Genomic DNA, 13,488 nt, shown 5'->3' with positions numbered 1-13,488 from the left:
TTGCAAAAACACGCTCGAATAGAAAAAAGACAGACAAAAATCAGTTCGCCCTAAGCGAAGCCTCCAAATTTCTCAGCGTAACGCCGATTTTGTTGGGCAGATAATTTCAACTAAAAGTCGTAAATTGCATACTACTTTGTGGGCAATTTGTACACAAATGAGATCCTATTCCTATGACCAAGCTCTTGGTACAAACTTGTGCCAAATCCCTTCACCTAAAGTGGCACAACAACTGGCGTAACCTTCGCCGGCAGCGGGCTTAAATTATCTAACAGAACCCGAAAGGTTCGATTGAAATATGACGCCCCTGGTCGCGATATTGTTGATCCTCTGTATATGGTCGCGTCCACTTACGCAACGTTCAATTCATTTGTGCTCATATATGGACTAATTAAGGACACCGGCCAGTCTTTCGCAAAGCGCCCATAGTCTTTGTGTGCGCTGGAAAAATCTTCGTCAAGTTGCAGCATTTTTCAAATTTGATTTGAGAAAAATGTTCTGGGCAGGGCAGGTATCTGGAGGTGATTGAATTCGCATAATTATCGCCTGCACAATAGACTGATGATAACTCATCCGCGATCAAAGTTCCTGCATAATCTATAATTAAAGACCTCCTCGGTCCATGAACGCTTTATTTATCACGAACATCCGTCCCTCGGCGCCGTATTGCCAGTCTTCCAGTACGGGATTCATGATTTTCTTCAGGGTGTCTGGCCTCTTTTCTCACAAATGCCATCAGCCAAAACGCCAGACATTAACATAAACGGAGAATGTTTTTTTTCGTCTAACGTGTTGTTTTATGCGCCGTTTCGCCCATAAAGATGCAGCCAAGTGACCGCGACAGACCACACACAGATCAGAAAATTCCCTATTAGATTGCGGTAAAGCACTCGGGCCTTTGAAGAGGTTTGAATGGATGGGAAAGTTAACAAAAACCCCCCTAGATGCTGCCCTGAAGCAGGCAAAACCAGTAGTCCCATGCCAAGCAGTTCGCTGGGCAAAAGATTAGGAAAACGACAGTAAATAATGAACGTTTGCAGCAAATAGCTTGATATCAAGGAAATTCCCACATTGGCACGAAAAGCCCGACGATCAGGCCAAAGGCAGATGGGCCAAAAGGCTGCGAAACTTCAAAGCCCCGTTAAAATTCCTTTCTTTGCCATTCGTAATCCCTTGATGCTGAAGAATGGCACGCATCAGCCTCAGGTCTTTAACCTGGTTCCAGGAACCCTTGCTGTTGCGTCATCGCGAAAGAATTAAACGAAGCTGTCGGCCTTTCATTCATTAAACAACTGCACTTTGGCCGATTGTTTCAACATTACTCGACTCTACGTGCCCGCAGATAAGCCAACAATGAAAAAACAGCATTTGCACATTGCCGAATGATCCAAAAGTTAGAACAAAGCCCGGCTATAATGCGAAGAATTCACTTTTGTTTTCATGATTTCATTGTTTCGCGATGGATGAATCGATGACCAAACTATGCATTATTGATGAGAAACCGCAAGCTTCCAGGGAAATGACTTTGGTGGAATTCTCAATCACCACCAGCAATTGTTCTTGACCAACCATTAACGTCTGCGATTTATTTAACGTAACCCTGATGTTCCTTTAGTTGTTGCATTTTCAGTTGCCACCATCCATTAAAAGTTAACTTTATTCTTATTTTTCTTCGTATCTTCCGTATTCTTGTTTTAATAGCTTTCATAGTTCTTGAGCTAATTGTACCTGTTTGTTCGCCTTAACATGAACCCAAAGGAAAAAGTCAGTTGGTGTCATGTCAGGTGATCTAGGTGGCTCTCTTCCAATCATCTAAGCAATTCCTTACATTTTTACATTTTTTTGCTACCGATTTAGTCAGAAACGTGATTCAAAGTAGGAGCAATTTAGCTTGTCCTGGAAGCTTGTTGAAAGGCCTCCAAGATAGCATATAATATATGGGATGTTCCATGGAAAAAAAATAGTAATCTTTATGAAAAACGCCAACTTCCTGTATAAACGGTATTAGAGGACGAGCCGGATTTTCCAATTTCTTTTACAGACTTTTTCCGTGCCTTGTTTTCGCTTTAAGTGTCTACATCTGGTAAACTATCAACCGCAGACCCAATTTTATCAAAATTATCCTTATTTGCCAGAGAAGCAAATGCGACACATTGATACAGGGTGTCCCATTAAAAAAACATAATTGTGCAACAAAAATGATTTTAATGGATTGCTGCTGTTGATGCCAATCAGCCCTGTGCTGTATCATAAACGCTATTTTTAACGGCCACACGTTATGGCGACTTAATAGTTCAGGATAACATTTTCGATAACACAGCAACACAACCGAGGTGTGCTGTATCTCCGAGTTAACGTATGCGTTTCCGACCCAGTTATCCATCAAACGTTAAAAAGGAAAAAATATAGGATGCATAAAGTGAGATGCCTTTATACGAATAGTCTATTAGTTAGAGAGAGAGTTAACATCAAACCATCGAAGCTTCTAAAATATATGAACGACATGTGCACGTTATTACCATTTGGGTTGCCCACTACCCTACTTGTCTTTGTTTATGATTTACATTCACTTTCAATTTCGTTTGTTATTGTTCTTGACCTATCTTCTCAAACACTTTCAATGGAGCATGTACAGAAGAAGAAAAAAAACAACCCGCAAACAATTTGAAAATTTAGTAGAGTTTGTGGACAAAAATAAAGTTTATTTTCAAGACCATTTACTAATTGTTCTAATAAAGCTAACCTTATGAGACCACCAAAAGACATATTTTCGTTTTAAATTAAAAACTAATTATGCTAAAACACAAAATTACGCTCTGATTAACCACAATTGTTTTATTTATTCCTCCGAGCTGCGAGGGACGCACGTTAAGTTCGATAGCGTCATGTGATTTGATGCTGTTATTCTGAAGCGCTATTTCTTAATATAACGTTCGTCGATAGCGTGCGCACGTTATAATATAAAGGTTTTACTGAGACAACACACCAGTTGGAGCCATATAACGTGTTTGACGGATAACATGCACGTTAAAGTTAACGTGAGTGATACAGCACAGGGCTGAATATCGCTTAAGTCATTTCAAAATTACACACCAGTTAGCAGAAAATCCTTCACCCCGTCGTCGTTGCCCCACCCGGTATACATTAGCTATTAAAACCCCCTAGTAAATAGTAGCAGTAGAGCTGGATACTGAGGAATAAATTCCTACTTTTTGTCGATTTCCACGCGATTAGGCTTCCATTAACATCTACCAAGTGGCTGAAGCAACTGCTGGAAGCTTCAGTGTTACCCAGATAAAACTCTTAAAGGTGTGACGCGATGAAAACATGAAATCCACATAATCATCATGAGCTAGCGCCTGGCGACTAATTAGGCATTGGGGTTAAGGTTGCCGACATTGCACAACAATAATGATTATCAGGTTCCTTGATTGGTTCCACCCACAATTATCGCTTCACCAGTATGGTTGTTTGTCGTCGGTAGCGCGATTTAATTGAACTGAGCGGATATTGGCCATTTAAACCATAAAAAGCTCACCTGGATGACTTCTTGAAGAGCGGCAACGTACACAGTTTCGGTGTCGAGCACTTCTTGCAGGACGCGTTGCTCGGGATTGATGGATTGCGGTTCCTGTTCGGCAATGCCGCTGTCTGCTGAACCTGAAATTCAATCAAGGTGGCATTGTAGATGATTTTTTTGAAACCGCGTTGTTTTTTTGCCGCCCACACAGTGGGCGCCCGAGCCCATTAATCAGGCTGGCGGTTACGCCCACCGAAATACCTGCCCAAAATGTATGCGCTTTTTTCGTCCCAGTTAGGGAGAAAAATTGAGACAGTCCGAAGTGTGGGGACTGCTAGTGTGCACAATTTGGTACCCACTTGGTAGACAGTTATCGCAAAAGCGTTTTTTCGGCCAGAAAATCGTCGCATTGAACACACTGCTTGAAAATGAGCGATAGGTGTCCAAGCGGTGTAGGCAGCCAGTAGGTACCAAAAAATTAATTATGCATTCAGCAAAACTGAGATTTATTGTAAAGTGAAAAACTGTTTATAAACTGGTTATAAATGTGGCGGTTTTATCACAGTTCCCAGAACCAAATAACCGCTTTGCTCCGCGTGGGTTGTCTGATGATGTTTTTATAACTGAATAATCCATCTAACACCCAATCAATAAGGCGAAAAACAGTAAACGACTTTCTCGAGTGGATAGAGCGCACACCTTTGCATAATTGTCCACAGCAACCGAAAGAATCCAGATGTTTACTATACCTACTAAACATCTAGATGCTGAGGATTCTTCAGATTAAGCAGATGCACTTTTTTATGGTTCACAATATGTGGACATTTGCAGGCTTGATATAAAATTGGTGGCAGTTGAATCGTAGCTTCATCTACATATTAAGGTCTGGAGGATTCCTACCTTGACTTCCTGCCGGTTCCGGATCGCTATCCAGACTTTCAGCTGAAGCCAGATAGGCCGATCCAGGCTGATGTAGAGGTCCGTTGCTGCTGCCCGAAGACGAACAGGATCCGAGGCTGGTTAGGGACACCGGTCGGGACACTTCCGACGAGGAGACCGTGCTATTGGTCATGCCGGTGGAGCTTTCGCTGGGGACCTGCAAACAAGCCAGACTTAGCATCCACAGCCCGTTCTGAGGGAATTTGCATGCTGAATCGTCGCAGATTCGTTCCGAGATAGGCAGGCGAGAACCGCACTTAGTTATGCACACGACAAACACGTTGCCGATGAATATCTTCGGGCATTTGTACATAATTTTCCAATAAGGCATAGATCAGGGCTGTGTTCCGGCCTGTGCTTTGCCTGTGCAGACACTCGCACGCTGGAAGATTTGCCTGCATGGTATTTATATACCGACTGGTATAAATGTTAAGGTCACGGATACCCATTACCATAAGTTCCGTCGAATTTTACTGCAGATGTGACATAATTTTTGGTCAATGGTAGGTGGTGCCATCGTGGGCGTGCAATGCGGCCTACCTTTCTATTCATTTAACCGAGAGCACTTTATTTACTGGCAATCTGCGGCTTAATGGGCGCATGTGTGTGTGTGTGTAAAATCAACTGTTACGACATGGTATTCTAGTAGGTACCAGTGGGACGGCATTATTAATTAGAAATCCATTGGCGCCAAAGAGAATGTGAAATTCGATTATAAATTTGCCTTCAATTAATCGAATTATTCGATAGAGAACTTGGAATTTCTTCGTTTTGTTGGGTGTCAAGCATTGCTCAATTTCAACAATCTTCAATCAGGTTTCTGGCGGTTTGGTGCCAACCTTGAATGAATCCAGTCCTCTGACCCCAATTCCATGAAACTCTTAATGATTATCATTGGATTGTTGATCTGAGGAATGTGTCATCTTTCCCATTAAGTAATGCAACCGATCTTAAATGACTTGATAAGCCGTTTCCTGTGTGATTTCAATAGTCCAAGCGCGTTCCGATCCACTTTCGATTTGCTTAATCTTACGAAAAACGGTTGAAGATCCTGAATTAAATGCAAATTTGATTTAAAAAATCTTGCGGTTTACTTATGTCCGGTAGTCTGTAGTCATTGACAATGAACAAAATAAGAGTATTTTCTTGAGCAGATGCATAGAACCAGATCAATTCAGTGCGCCAAAAACTATCTTTTGGTGGAAGTTCTAGGACCTGGTGCGATTTAGATCGAAAAAGGCCAGAAATAGCGGATTTTTCCTAGATACCATTTCGATAGAACGCCTTCCAAGCTGTGTCTTGGTAAAGGAAAACTGAAGCTCACGTTAGGGCTTTGCCCCTTAGGAGGCGCGCAATACTTGAAAGCCGCATATCTCCAAAAAGCCCAAAATAGCTGGAAAGGCACAATGGCCATTTCCAAAGATCCGAAGAAGGACTGTATTTTATCACTTAGCTTCATTCCATCAATCAATGCCGAACCTTCAAAAATGTACCATCAAAACTGTTAAAATTTAAGGCTTCTGACCCATGAATTCATTTCAACAATGTAACGAAAGTGTTTCTTTCGATCGGAGATTTTAGACGTTTGTGCCTGATTTACACATTTTACCGCAATTCTCTCGAAGTAAGAGAAAAATAAGCAGCAACTAAAAGCGACTTTCGGCACATTTTTAAAGAAATAGGCCGGTTTGGAATAGATGAAGACACTAATCAATCCAGCAGGATTTCAATAGATAGAAGCTGTTCGATAGAGCACCTCAAGAACTACCTTACCCTAACTGGGGCTTTAATATAAATTCCTAACCTTTTACAAGTTAAAAGCAAAAAACTAGTCCAAAAAAGTGAAAAATCTCACCTGCAAATATTTCCCCAAATTCTTCCTGCCGACCGGCGTCCTAGACGCAATGCCCTTATCCGAATGCAAATAGCTGCCCAATGGGATGGCCGAATATCCGTCACTATTCCCCACCCGTTCACTGTTATCACTCGCCAGTCCGTTCACGCGATCACTGCCCGATTCACCAGCACCCGCAGAACCGTCCTGATTAGTCGGCCGTCCATCATCACCATCAACAGAACCACTGGACTGATCACCATTGGTGGAAGCGTAGCGACAGTGTCTATTCCGTTCGCTGGTACCACGCGAAAACAGGTACGACTGATTTTTCGTCATGGTTCTGGTCGTGGTAGAAGTGGTGACGTGCAAGTTGCTGGTGCTGATCACCAGCTCCGAGTCCTGAAGGTTGGACAGCATTTTGTGGACGCCTGGAACCATTGTAAATTGGGGCATTTGAAATGGGTACTAAAAGCGCAACTAAACCGCTCACCTGGTGAAATAATGTCCAAGTTCTCAGTGCTGCGGTTCATTGTGGAATTGCGCTCGGCGCCCCTGAGACTCCTGTAGGCAAACCGGCTTCGCCTCGGGCCCAACGCTTCTTCTGAGCTGAACTTTTTGCTGATCTCCTGCTCGGGAACGTTGCTGAGGATTTTCTGAACGCAGGGCGACAAATGGGCGAACCCTCCCAGCTGATGGGAGCGCTTAGGAGTGGAGGTTCTATGCGGGTCTAGACTAGCGTGTTCTGAGCTCTTCTGATGCAAGTAGGCATCGAATGCGCCCATAATACTCGGCATCAAATCCGGAGACGATCCTGCAAAAAATTGAACGTCATTTATTAGGAAAACACTTCAAAATTTGATGAGAATTTCTTGATTATTACGTGGTTAGCATTAAGAGCCCCACTTTGTAGGTATTGGGTGGGTTTAAGTGGCTGGGAGTTTAAGTTCGTCTGCTTCTCTTTGTCGTTTTGATATTTGCGGTTGTTGCCTTATTAATCAAACACGCGCTCTTATCGGCTGGCTTTATGGCAGCCAAGGAATGTTGAGTAAATACACGCAATTCTTAGTACACCCACTCAATACATTGTGCTTGTGCTCTATTTATGGCCTCATACAGGGCGACTCATTAAGAAAGAAGAAAAGAAAAGAGTTTCCGGATTTCCCATTCTCAATGATTCACCCTATATTTTAATAAATCGTCATTTGTATGCAATGTGCCACAGACACCAAATGCAATCAGCGCCGCTTCAACACATGCTCCTGAAGATAAATAGGGCCATTGTAGATGCCGCGCATAATGAATCCCAAAACCAATTTCCTTTTCATCGCTCATTTTATCGAGATCTGAAAGCCACATAGATTATTAAGAAACCTCATTACGCTCGTGCCGCGAAGAACCAAATTGAATTGTTGCTGGCCAATGACTCAGAAAGGGTTCTAAGGCTCGAAGAACGATTGTCGAGGGTCAACAGCCCAACTGTTTGGTGATTCAATTAGATATTTTAAATGTCATTTACCCTACCTATTAGATGCGGCATGTTGATGGGCCTCGTAGAGGAGTTTTATGGCTTGTCGTTGAGATTGAGATTAATAATGAAGCAACTTGAGTGTGAGTGCGTACCTGTCTAGCGGTGCCACAATCTGGCACTATCGTCGGTTTAAAGTAAACGAGAAATATAAGTTTATTTGTCGATCGGCGCCTGGCGATTTTTTCCAGTCTTGTCGATAATATTCCGTTTTAATTGGTGCTGTGAAGAGAGCGGGTGACAGTCCATAACGAATGTTATTGCCGTTTCCACATAGCGCAATAAAAACCAGCCCTATTAAACGCACTGTATAGATTAAGTTCGCCTGAGTCTAAGTGAATCGTGAGGCGCAGGCTGGCTTCATTTGAATATTCGTTTGTCGTCGAAAAGGCGAAAAAGTGAAAAACCGATAACAAATGTCGGTGTGAAATGTTGACTTTCATATGCATTTTTCACATGACAACAATCAAATCTGGAGCTTGTAGGCTCTTAGCACGGGGCTTCCCTACTTGTTCAAACAAATCGCTCTAAAATTCCGGTACTTTCAAAGAAAGCTTCCATCTTGAGTATAGCTTACAGTGTCCAAGGCACGTCTCATATAGTTCGAAATTTACAAAATGTTTTCCAAAAATGTACTTGCGAGAATTTTCAAAATAATTAAAATAAGTGGAGGTTTTCAACTAAAATTTGAACTTAAGTATAAAAACCACATAACTCCGGTTTTTCTTATACGATTTACAAAATTGAAAAACTAGTTATTGAAGAGGGGAATTCTCTAAAAAAATCCTTCAGGAATTTTCAAAATAATTGTAACAACTTGGGGGTTTTCGATAAAGTTCCTACTTGTGTAGGTAGTATGGTTGTTAAGACCTTCGGCGCATCTCGTATAACTTTCGGAATTGTACTGCAATTTAGAAAATTGTAGTAAATCTTTGCGGGTAAGAGAGTTCTGCAAAAAGTACCCTTAGGAATTTTTCAAATAATCTCAACAACTTGAGATATTGAAATAAAGTTCCTACTTGTGTAAGCATCGTTGTTAAGGTCTAGAGCGCATCTCGTATAACTCCGGTATTTCCTATGCGATTTATGACTTTGAAAAAAGAGTGTGTAGAGAAGAACGTTCTTAACAAAGTGCCCTAAGGGATTTTAAGCGACACTTGAACAACTAGGGATTTTTTAATAAAGTTCCAACTTAGGTACGTACCGCTGTTTGCGTTTAAAGCGCATCTCGTGTAACTCGCGGATTTCTTGTGCAATGTACGAAATTGTAAAAAAACGTTGGGGGTAAAAGGGTTTTCTAAAAAGAGCCCTAAGGAATTTTCAAAAAAAATTCAACAACTTGAGATTTTTAAATAAAGTTCCAACTTGTGTAAGTATCGCTGTTAAGGCCTTGAGCGCATCTCGTATAACTCCGGTGTTTCTTATGCGATTCATGAGTTTGCCAAAAGAGTGAGCGGAGAAAATGGTTTTTCAAAAAGTACCCTTGGGAATTTTCAAAAACCGGGGGTTTTCCCATAAAGTTCCTACTTGCCTAGCTTTGGCTGTTAGGGCCTTGAGCGCATCTCATATAACTCAGGCGTTTTGTAGGCGATTTATAAAATTGGCGAACGAGTTTGCGGGGGAAAAGGCCCTTCAAAAAGTACCCCTAGGAATTTTCAATCAAACTTCAAAAACCAGAGATTTTTTTCAAAAAGGTCCAACCTATGCAGCTATCGCTGTTATAACCAATAGCACCTCGTATAACTCGTCTATTTGGTATACGGAATGCAAAACTGGAAAACCGTTTTAGGCGGAAGACAATTGATCACATGTGGGCTTAGAAATACTCCACATTGTTAAAAAAATAATATTTTTAATAAAGTGAGAATATTTGCGAACAAACAACGTAAGCGTTTGTGACAAATGTTTGAAACCATGGGACAAATTCGTAATCGATCCAGGAACAAAATAAAAAAGCAAAAGCCAAACTGGCTACGGCAATTTGATAATGAAACAGATGTTCAAAATGTGAGTGCAAAGCAAGCAAAATCCCACAACAAGAATGGACTGAGTCAAATGAAAAACATTCGCATTTATCGGTGACCTTAGCGAATGTTAATTGGCAGGCCATAATATGGACGTACGGTTTTGCAATTTGCCATAAACACTGCGTTTTATCGCTGATACACGTATGGCAAAGTTCGAATAATGGAATCGCTTCAAGCCCAAAGGAAATGTTGTTCGCCGCGAAAAAACTGGGTGACAAAAAAATAAACGGTTTTACCTGAAAGATTTTAGTAAAATTTTATCGGTATGGCCCAGATGGTTTTAATGGTTGCCACCTGAATTTCGGGGCTTAATAATTAAGCCTGTTAAAGACCGCAAACTTGATGAAGCTGAAATTAACAGATCAAAAACAACAGGCAATCGGATGCGGTTTTTGTGAAAGCGAGCACTTAGCAATTGATGGGTGGAATTTCTTAAGTGAATTGACTCATTGAAAATGCTAAGAAAAACATGTCAATATTGAAAAAAACTGACTTTCAGTGAAGGATCGTGGAGTGTTTCGCACAGAAAGCGGTCAATAAGTCATTGATCCGAACTATCAAACCTAAACGTGCACGCGCCAAGCACACCTATACATAGATGTTTGGGCTGCACGCTCCAATAAAATCCAAGAAATTAACACATCTGGCAGCTCGGACTGTTCATCATCAACAGCATCAAAGTGCGAAACGAAATTTCGTGGCCGAAGAGGTCGAAATGGACTTGAAGCCATGCATGAACACAATGGCCTGATACCAAGAAAGCTATTTTACTTCTTGGGCACAACGTGCAGTACATGTGCATGGCAGCTTTGGCTTAATTACAGCGGGTGCATTGAGAAAAACAAACAGACACAGTCGTTTGGGCTTTGAGTTGCCAGAAGATGTAAAAAAAGTTATTGCTCCGGTGCCGTTTACACGCAGGGCTGGCCGGAAGTCACACATACAAGAAAAACATCTTCATTGTTAGGAAAATGCGCTCAAAGAAATGAATTGGATCCGGATGTCAAGGAAATAGGGGATGTATTTTCTGCAGTTTACTCAAATTCTCTAAAGAATATTGTAAACACCCCCACGCGCGAGTTTTCTGTCGCAGAATGCGCACTTGTTGGGGACTAATCGAGGAAAGAGCCCAAGGTTTTCCAACCGCTCACTCGGTTATTAGTCGGAATTTTTCAAAAAATATCCGTTCCTTTAGAAGGCAATTAAAATGAGTTGGAGGGCTTTTGAAAATTTTCGAATTGGTTCAAAAGTCAGCGACTTCGTCCTCAAAAGAAGCAAAAATAACCATCGGGAAGGCAAAAGCAACTTCGTCTTCAAATCAACAACAAATTACCTTTTGGATCTCCAGTTCGGTCCGTGTTATACATTCCACCTCGCTAGGGCGCACTCGAATAAACCATCACAGATTACGCGACGAAAAAATCAATTGAAACGCCCTGTATATGGGCGTCAAGGTCGGCAAAGAACGACCGCGTACTGCTGCCGTACCACCACCAAAGATCGGTTTTGTTCGACTGAATTTGTTTGATGTTTGCTCGGATTAGCCGGCACTACGAAGAGCACGGCAACGCCGCACATAGCAGCATTGTGGACTATCGAGACAATGTTGAGTGGGTCCCTTGACACTTTGGTACCCATGGGGTTCCTGTCAAAAGTTTTCATTGAAATTTCAACATTGGAAAACTTCTTTCAGGGAAAAAATTGCAGAGAAATTTTGAAGTCTGAATTTTAATTTTTTTGTTTTACCTTAAAGAACAGTTTAAATTAAGCAATTTAAGCTAAAAATTTCCTGGATGGTCCATAAGTTAAGCCGAAAAGCACTCACAAACTTTAAGGTAAATCACCATTTTCAGGCTAAATTGAGAGCGCTGATGCCAAACTGCGCAAAACGTTTCAAGTCGGTTTAGATTATTTCAATCTTTTCAGGTTATACATTGTTACCTTTTGGGTATTTATTTAAGTTTCACTCACAAAATCACTTCAGCCATGCTAACACACACTAATTCAAAACTATCCTAAAGAAAAACAACGCAAAAATGCGTGACAACACCGCATTACACGATTTAGCAGCAAATTGCACCGGAGAATCTCACTTTTGTACATAAATAAATCGTTTTGGAAAAGCGAATTTCAAAAGTTTGTAAGTGTTTTTGACTTGATTTATTGAAAACATGTTGTCTGGCTCTTGTAAATCTCTATCTGTTTTATTGAAAAAGTTGATAGAAAAACCGTTGCACAGCCGACATTTTCAAGTGTATTCAACATTAATTTGTCACAAAAAGGTGTATTTTCATATATTTGTGTAATAACTTTGGTCTGTATTTTTGCATAACCTGTAGCAAACTTTACTGCCTTTCGAAAAATCCTAACTAACATCGAGAAGAAAACTTCGCAGTTTTTAACCGAACTGGGATACATCAGGCAACAGCGCAACGTCTACTAGTTAAAGGGACAAGTACATTGGAACACCGAGCAAAACCTCAAATAAATGCATACTCTACATATTGAGCGCAATTCCAACATTGGAATATTTTTTTAAGGAAAAAATACTGCTGAAAAAAGTACCAATGAAGTTTACCAGAATGGATTTTTCATTCCAGAACCAGATTTTCTGTACTTAAACAGTGAAAAGTTGGGCCCTCCAGTTTAATCTCTTTCGATGCATCAGTCCATCATCAACACTTGACTGGCAGTTCTGGTACCAGTCCAGAAGTTACTCATGTATGAATCACTTCAATTCTAAATATTATCGTCATTTGCCACACAGTAGTTGATTGTTGATTCAATTTGAATGGGCATCAGCTTGCCATCTCTTTTCCCGGCATACCAATCGGAAGGAATGGGGAATTAGTGTGCCGGAAAAATTTGAATGAAACCGACCATCGAGGCCAGTTAATGGCAGGATTTTTCGATGAGAACCCACAGGGCGATGATGAGCATGCAGAAATCAAAGGTGGCTTGAAACTGCCACACTTTTTGCCATTGTATTAAATGTGAAAGTGCGATAATAGTCGGCGATAATGCCAAGAATATTAAAAAATAGTCCGATTGCCCGCCCACTGCATGTATCGAGCGTTTTGCCTTCTTCGGGCCCGCATTATCTGATTGGAGTCAACTATTCAAAGCCGCCAATAGACACGGTCAACATATGTCAATCTGCATTTCCTCAATTGCAAGAAAAAAGCATCAAAACGCCTAAAGCCAGGAGAAAGACTGTACTTACATTGCAACACTCTCAGGTTTTCACAAAGGTAGATTCGAACTATTCGCAAAACTTTAATGATGCTTCAAACGATGGGTTTCTAGGTAAAGGACTTAGTTTCTTGATAAGATTATCAGTTCAGGCTGCCTTTGTGAGAGTAAAAATAAAAAAAGACGCTGGGAGATAACAAGGCAGAAATAGTCATCTAGATGGATCTATCTGAGTCTTAGTTGACTAATCCAAGTAATAAACCACTTTTGAGCTTTTCCAAATAAATGCGGAAAATTTACGTTTGAAGTTGGAAGCAATTTGTGGCCTTTAGGGCTAATTTGAACTACGTGGCATCGTCGCAAAATGCACCATCCTAAATATTTTGGGCAAAAGTTTGTCTTTAGGGCTGAGAAATAGCTGGTAAAACCTAACGACGCACAGATGGTT

General features: G+C 41.1%; 1 protein-coding gene across 4 annotated transcripts in view; it reads right to left on the bottom strand.

Annotated features, from left to right (window-relative positions):
* Nucleotides 1-13,488, bottom strand: part of LOC109544820 — a 57,582-nt gene that overhangs the window by 11,533 nt on the left and 32,561 nt on the right. For 2 of the 4 annotated variants that reach the window (XR_002172612.2, XM_019915172.2), the window contains exons 2-5: nt 6,787-7,107; nt 6,315-6,724; nt 4,421-4,616; nt 3,539-3,660 (exon numbers count right to left, since the gene is read on the bottom strand). Coding sequence is in view for 3 of the 4 variants with exons in the window: in XM_019915172.2 (XP_019770731.2) it covers nt 3,539-3,660; nt 4,421-4,616; nt 6,315-6,724; nt 6,787-7,107 (1,049 nt within the window). In the remaining variant the exon portion in view is untranslated. Of the gene's footprint in view, nt 1-3,538; nt 3,661-4,420; nt 4,617-6,314; nt 6,725-6,786; nt 7,108-11,181; nt 11,384-13,071; nt 13,154-13,488 lie in introns of those variants that run through there. The other 2 variants (XM_019915174.2, XM_019915173.2) reach the window with 2 other exon arrangements.

Source organism: Dendroctonus ponderosae, unplaced genomic scaffold, assembly GCF_020466585.1.
Source record: "Dendroctonus ponderosae isolate FM_Combo_2020 unplaced genomic scaffold, Dpon_F_20191213v2 Dpon_F_20191213_8, whole genome shotgun sequence".
In the NCBI taxonomy this organism is placed as follows: Eukaryota; Metazoa; Arthropoda; class Insecta; order Coleoptera; family Curculionidae; genus Dendroctonus; species Dendroctonus ponderosae.
The sequence above is the reverse complement of the archived record's forward strand: the minus strand, read 5'-3'. Positions and strand labels throughout refer to the sequence as shown.